This window comes from Atta colombica, unplaced genomic scaffold (assembly GCF_001594045.1).
Source record: "Atta colombica isolate Treedump-2 unplaced genomic scaffold, Acol1.0 scaffold135, whole genome shotgun sequence".
In the NCBI taxonomy this organism is placed as follows: domain Eukaryota; kingdom Metazoa; phylum Arthropoda; class Insecta; order Hymenoptera; family Formicidae; genus Atta; species Atta colombica.
In genome coordinates this window covers 35939-43605 of record NW_017259223.1, presented here as the reverse complement: position 1 = coordinate 43605, position 7667 = coordinate 35939, and the positions used below count along the sequence as shown (strand labels likewise).

Genomic DNA, 7667 nt, shown 5'->3' with positions numbered 1-7667 from the left:
TATATATATATATATATATTTAAAGATACTTGTACTTTCAAGAAGCAATCATGATTGATATATAAAGTAGTTATAAGCAGGGAATGGAAATTTCTTTTTTAAAAGTAACAAGTTACAATTACTCATTACTGAGTAAAAAGAGTAACAAGTTACCGTTACTAGTTACCGATTTTTTTAAAGTGACTCGTTAATTATTGTTACTTGAGAAAATAACTTTTCGTTATTTTTTAAAAATCGACAAACATCAATCATAGCAGACGAGTGCCTAGAGGCTTTCTAGTCTTAAGCGCTATAACTCGTGTTCAATCGTGTGCAAAGTAACTGTAAAATTCGTTTACCAAAAAAATGTAACTACATTACCGTTACGGTTATTAAAAAAAAAGAAACGCAGTTTATCAGTAAAGTTATCAAAAAAGTAACTTGTAACTGTAATTTCATTACAAGTAACGAATTATTTTCATTTCCTGGTTATAATTACGTTATTGCAAAAAGATATTGTATATTGCCGTAAGTTTTATATAAAGTAAAGTTGAAAACAGAATAACTTTGCTCTACCTCATCTGATCTATCTAATTGTAATTGATGATTTTCGTATTATTCAAAAGTTGATTTACCTAAGCAAAGATAATATATTGTATCGGGAGCATATTCTGCACCATTCGGTTTTCTCACTTCTTTTACAAAGAGGCATAATGAATAATTTAACTCGTCCGCGGTAAGTTGTAACAGATCTGTCTTGAACAACTTTATTTTTCTCATCGTTGTAATTTGTTTTTCTAATTCGGCATTCTTTCCCACGACCTGTACATTTTTAAAATTATTCATAGTATAATATTTCTATATATTATAATATTTCTCGTTGTTGTGTACATAAATAGAAACAGTTACGAACCCATTGCCTCCATGCATTTACACCAAATGTATATTTTAATGCCATATTAGCATCAGGTTTTTCTATCGGTTCCATAATTCGTGGTTGCGGGGGGGGTGGCTGTGATTCCGGCGGTGGCATTAATGGCACATCATTTGTACCAGAGACGCGTCTTATCCGTTTGGCTGGCGATGATCGAGGTTTGTATGGCACAACACGTTTCCTTCCTCTAGAAGCAACCATTAGTCGATCCGATTGTACTGAAAAATGTATGAATTAAAAAAATATGTTAATTTTAACAATAAATGATAAGACATAATCATTAACATATCATATTAATTCATTTTTAAACTACATTACATACCATCGTTGTCCAAAGCGTTTTCTGGTGGTGCCTGCGTAGCTGTAATTGTGTTCGGCGTCAAGGCAGCTTCCAAATCGACTGCCGGCTCATCTATTTCTCCCGTGGCCATTTTTAACGCCATTTGCAACATGTCATCTCCAAAGGCGTTACTGGAATCAACTGCTTCTGGACTGAAACCATCACTATGTAAATTGGCTTGACCAGCTGTGTCATCTTCCCTAAACAGAAATATTTGCTTTTGGTGCGTGAGATAAATAGAAATAAAATTTTTAAGAAACAAATGAATATAACAATTTTGTATCTTTGATTGCCGAATGGATTATCAGTTTAATATTATCTTGTGAAGTATTAATGCATTTTCTTCTATTCTAAATTTATTCTGTGCAGAATTAAATATCATATTGTTATTAAATATTGTAGATAGTTCTACAGTCAAATAATCTATAAACTTTAAATGAAAGATAAAAAAGGACATTGCAACAGTTCTTGCGTTATATAAAAAAATAAAATTTTCTTTATTCATTTCTTTATTTGTTTCACCCGAATTAAATTAAACACGCTCTTAGCCTGATACCATGAATTTTAAATTTATTTTAAAAATTGACGAAAATTGTTTTAAATTCATGAAACGAGTTTCATTGTATAACTTCGCAGCTTAACTGATTTAGATAAGACAAATTTGTTAAACAATATATAATGCAACGCAAGAAACTAACGTGGTTCATTGCTCTTTCTTATCTTTGATTTAAATTTTAATTAACTCAGTCATTCTAAATATTTTAATTTTCAATCCGTAAACAATATTATTGTTTACCTATCGCCTACTGAATCCGAATCACTGTCGTTGATTTTTTTTCCGGTAGCTACCATTTCGGCCATCATAAGGAGTTCGGCTTCGTATGGATCGGCTGGTATTTTCTCTTGTATTTTTTTGATATCTTTCATAATTCCCTTAGCACTATTTCTCGTAGTAGGTATAAATAGGGGAACAGGAATGGGCAGAGGAAAAGGCATTGGAACTGGGAAAGGCATACTATACATATGCATTGGAAACGGAACATAAATTGGAACTGGTATGGGTACGATCACCTGTTGAACAGTTTCCGTCGTTTGTGTTGCCTTTGTGCAAGGATGAGGACGCACATAAACTCCTTTTGTATGTACTATAGGCTTGCACTGTATATTCTTGTTATGCACTTTCACTGGACTAGGTGGTCTGGTAATCACTTGTTGTTTGCATACCATCTGTGTTGTTTGATTCGCATTCGCAGACATTACCACACTGTTTTGCTGCGGTGTCGGACTTGCTGCTCCATTTCCTATTGTAGCTAAGCTCGTTACGGAAGAGATAACGGGCATAGTTTTCTTATTTTGTATCTCGTTGGGAATAATTTGATTCGTACTTCTTTGTGGTAATGTAGTCCTCTTGGGCAAGCCTGTAGGCACGGGATCATCGCTCGACGGTATAGTTATAGGAGATTTAGTGTATTGTGCTTGAAAATTCATGACGCAATTGTACGAACAAAAATTACGTATTGTCGCATCTGACATTGTGAGATGATAATGCGCTAAAGAATACTCTTTACATAAATCACAGTTAATTCGTTTTGCAGATACTGCATTGATGGAAACCTAAAAAAAAAATTTTTTTTAATTATACTTATCTAATAATACGTTGTTATAAATCAGTTCCAGACGAAATGGCTAATGTGATTTTCGTACATTAAATAAATGTAGTCCATTAGAATCGTATATTGCCAATGTTGACATTGGAAGACATAACGGTAGTTTTTTTCTACCTAGATTTTTTTTCGTAGGATCAATCGCAGGACAATCGAAACACATTGTAAAAGATCAACTACTTGACTATTACATTGACCAAATGTACACAATGACCATATTGTCTGTAACCAACTTTATTTTAAGTAATAAAATACCTGATATAACGTTAAACAATTTAAGCTGCACATCATCAAAGTTTGTCCCGTTTTTGATAATTCCTTCTTAATCATATCGAAGTTATATTTTTTTACTTTACACCAATTACATGGAACTATTTTCCTATTTGTTATAATAAATATATTTAAACACGTCTTGTTACAAAACGTATGAGGCTCATTCTCATAAAACACAATAAAATGTTGCTTATTAGGTAATTCAAAAAATTTTTTGCAGGTAGAGCATTGTTCAGGTTTGACTTGTTTCACAAACTTAAATGCAGCAAAGCAAGGTTCGCTGCATATAGCTACTGGAGTGCTACTATATATTTGAACTTCGCAGTGTACAAGCTTTTCCTGTGAAAAAGAAAAAATTACACGATATTTAAAAAATCTATAATAAATTTAGCGAATGAAGAACAAAAAAATTATTTTACCTCCTTACAAACGCTGCATGGCTTTTTCTCTGTAGCTGGTGGCTCCATAGAATTCAATTTCGAATATTTTTCCATACAGTCCTGAGTACAAAAATCTTTAAATTGTCCTTTTTCTCCAACTGGCGCAAGAAAACCGTCTGTGCTAAAACTTATGTCTTTCTGACAATAACTACATACTTTTAAACCCTTTTTGAATTCCTCTAAACATGTCGAGCAACAAAACTGCCTTACATCACATCCAAATCTCACGCAGTATTTCCCTAAACTCACAGCTTGAACTGTACCGTTACAATTTTTACAGTAACTTCCATACTTCCTTTGAAACTTTCCTAAACATTCCTCATTACAGAACTCCATTGTTTCCCAGGAAAGATTTCGCTCGTCCTTTGCATCTATAATTAGTAAGCAAGATGCACAACGCTTCTCTCGTTTAGAACTGGTATCTTCGGTTAGTATATTGATTACTTTACTATTAGCTGCTTTAAATAATGCTTTACACGTTTTCGAACATACAAAATGATTTTCTGTACCAAATTTCACCTGAATTTTGCACGCTCTTTCTTCACCACACTGCTTACATACCTCTTTACTACTAATCTCTTCCACTTCTGAAGTTTTTTCGTCATCAATATTAATAACATCCGTTGCTGGAATTAAATCTTTTGTTGCTGACTTATCTGGAACAGTTGTTTTCTGCTTTATGATACTTTCTGCTTTGTTTTCATTTGAAGTTACTAATTCATTTTGTGAAATATCTTTTTGAAGTTCGGAATTAGATTTACTATTTTTCTGTGTTGTTTCTTCATATTCTGTATCTTTAGCAACTACAGATTCGCTTTGATTGTTGTCTATTGTTTTACCAGACTTATTTGGTATTATTACTTTCATGCTATCTGGAATGATACATAATTCATCATCTTGTCCTGGCAATACATCAGTCTGCTCTTCTGTTTCCATCGGTGTAATTTCTTCGATATTCTTTTTTGCTTGTCCATCTTGTCCATCGTGTGATTTCGTGGAGGACATATTTCTCGCTCCTGTTTCCGACATACTGATATCCGGAAGATCAATGTCCATTGAAGTATTTTCGAGAGTATCAATGGTAGGTTGTACATTATTTGACGTTTCAGCAATATTATCCAAGTCTTTATCGATATTATCATCGGCATCCTTTGGATCGTTTAACGCAGAATCAGCACTAAGCTTCTCATTACAGTCATTTCTAGCATTTACTGCGTCTTGCAAATTATTACCTTGCTCATATATCTTTTTAAAGCTGAGCTCGTTCTCGAGACTATCGGTTTCCGCCTGTTCCACATTTTCGGACGTAAGATTGTCACCGCCAAATGGATCTTCCGCGTCTATAGACTGACTTTCAATCTGAGAATCGTCCTGTTTGTCATGAGGGAATTGTATAAATTCTGTGTTTTCGGGCTCAATGTTCTTCTCAGAAACATCCTTTTCAGAATTTTCTAAATTACTGTCTGAAGATTCCGATTCCACTTTTTTTTCTAACGCAGCTTCAATCTGTAACACTTGCATGTCATCAGCATTATTACTTGATTCGTCTGGGATATCACAATCTTTAGTATTTTCTTTAGATGACATTTCAGATTCATCTGCAACATCGTCAGTAGATTTTCTATTGTCATTTATAGTATTATCTTGAACTTTGCAAGAGTCATTAAGAGCTAATGAAATCTCTGGGTCACATATGTCGGTTAAATTAGACATATCTAGTTCTGTCATTTCCGCAGCTACATGAATCGATTCGTTTTCTTTGCAGGAAAACGAACTTTCAACTGCAGTATTCTCTTCAGTTGTTTCGACTGTGTTATTCTCTCCGATTGTTTCAACTGCATTGATCTCTCCGACTGTTTTAAAAGCATTAGTCTTTCCGATTGTTTCAACTACGTTACTTTCTTCAATTGTTTCGACTGCGTTATTCTCTTCAGTTGTTTCAACTGTATCACTCTTTTTGGTTGTTTCAATTATGTTATTCTCCTCGGTTGTTTCGATTGCGTTATTCTCTTCAGTTGTTTCGTCTGCGTTATTCTCTTTGGTTATTTCGATTTCATCATTTTCTTCGAATGTTTCAACTGTATTATTTTCTTCAGTTGTTTCGATTGTGTTAATCTCTTCGATTACAGTCTCACTGCTATTTTCAGATGCTACTTCAATTGTTGCTTCAATTTCTGTATTATATTCTTCAGCAGTTTCTAAACACGTATTAGAATCATTCGCTTCTATAGTTGATATAAACGAGTCTTTCTCATAGGCTATTGTAGTTTCTTTAATTAGTTTTTTTGTTTCATCAAGCACTTCTAAAATTTCTTTATCATACTGTGATAGTTCAGACTCCTTATTTTCTATAACTTTTTTAATACAGCTTTCAGTACTATTTTTTTTATTCTCCGAGTTGCTCACAGTTTCTTGAAATACAATACTAATATCCTCCGAAGATACTGGATCATTTATGGGATCGTCGTTTGAATCCATTATAACTTTTGGTTCTTCCATTGAGGATATCTAGAAATGCATGATAAACTTTAATAATAAAATATTCGCAACTTTATAAGATACTTATTTATATCGTCTAGAAATTTAACAATGTGATTAATTACACGTAAGATAAATATTATTTTTAATACATTCCCGTCATATTTATTATATTCTTTGTCAAAAAGAACATGAACATGATACAGTGTATGAATTCTTGAAAATATATTTAACGAGCAGTGCCTTGAATATAGTAGAGGATAAACTTCGAAATAAGCAAGAAGAGATAATATCATAGATAAATAAAGAGATAATATCATAGACGAGCAGACATCAACATCGTTCCCAGGAATACCATATAGGTTAGGCGAAAGTCGCGCCGTCACGCGTTTCCCTACCTGATACTGTCAAAGTAATCGGTCGTCGATTCGATACCGTCGAGCTCAAGTCAGTTTAGGCTTCAACGGGACGAAATACCGCGAACACGTCACGTATCGAACGATATCGCGTATCCATTAGCAAATGTTCACAAACGACCGTCTGCTGCTTCGCTAGCCGGGGAACACGGCGAAGTGACGCACAATTTGTGCAACGACGCGACGCTATGAACTCCTGCTAACTTCACGTCTTCACACCCCCAATCGCGCGAATCGTTCAAATCAAACGACGCGATTACCGAGAGTTCATGGAGTCCGGAGTACCGGTTACAGCGACGTTTATTCGATGCAATCGAAGATCGACCGGCGTGGCAACGATTGTCAACGACCATACGCTAATTGTGGCTAACTTCGTCCCGCAAAAATCCCGATCGCGAAAAGAAAAGGATATTACTTGCTTGTCCAGATGGATTCGCGCGTAAAAATACACGGAAGAGCGAACCAATCGCACGCGTAAACGCTGTAAAATGGTTTTCGTATCCAGATTCGCGATTGGTAGTGACTGACTGTGATAAGATTCCTAACTTCAGATCTGTTCTGTTAAATTTTTTGTTAAATTTAATAAAAAACAATTAACAGAAAATTAACAGATAATTATTTGAACAAAAAATTATTTAATTATTTTCTATTAAATTAATTATTCTCTGTTAAATTTCTTTTCTTTTTTTTTCTTATATTCATGACGAGATAAATCGAGGATAAAACTTTGAATGAGTGTCACATTTAAAAATGGATATCACTCATGTCAGATTCTTCTTAGATTCTTCAAATTGGATGTTTTGAAAGCACTGTTTTCTATTTGTCACACAGGTGTCGTTCTATCTTTTATCTACTCACTGAAAGAATGATTCAGAACTCCAAGAAAGAATAATTGATTTTCAATCAAATCATCAAATTCAAAACAATTTTGTGTTGACTTGTGTTATTAAATGAAAAAGATCTTTAAATGAAAAAGATTCTTGTTGAATGTTCCTCTAAGAATTCTCTAAGATTCTTCTTATTATATCTAGTCTCTACCTCGGATACCACTGGACATCCCAAGAACCTCCATTTTAAGTCCAAATCACCTTCGCATATCCATGGACATAAAATGGACATTTATCGGATGTCCATTATAGTCCA

General features: G+C 33.9%; 1 protein-coding gene across 1 annotated transcript in view; it reads right to left on the bottom strand.

The window, feature by feature from the left end:
* LOC108684542 (zinc finger MYM-type protein 3) overlaps positions 1–6665 on the bottom strand; it is a 7910-nt gene extending 1245 nt beyond the window's left edge. Inside the window, exons 1-7 of the mRNA XM_018188917.1 lie at positions 6507–6665; positions 3610–6138; positions 3173–3529; positions 2050–2867; positions 1236–1453; positions 893–1131; positions 615–801 (exon numbers count right to left, since the gene is read on the bottom strand). Of these exons, the coding sequence (XP_018044406.1) occupies positions 615–801; positions 893–1131; positions 1236–1453; positions 2050–2867; positions 3173–3529; positions 3610–6129 (4339 nt within the window). The 5' untranslated portion in view covers positions 6130–6138; positions 6507–6665. The remainder of the gene's footprint in view (positions 1–614; positions 802–892; positions 1132–1235; positions 1454–2049; positions 2868–3172; positions 3530–3609; positions 6139–6506) is intronic.
* Between the last annotated feature and the right edge of the window lie 1002 nt (positions 6666–7667).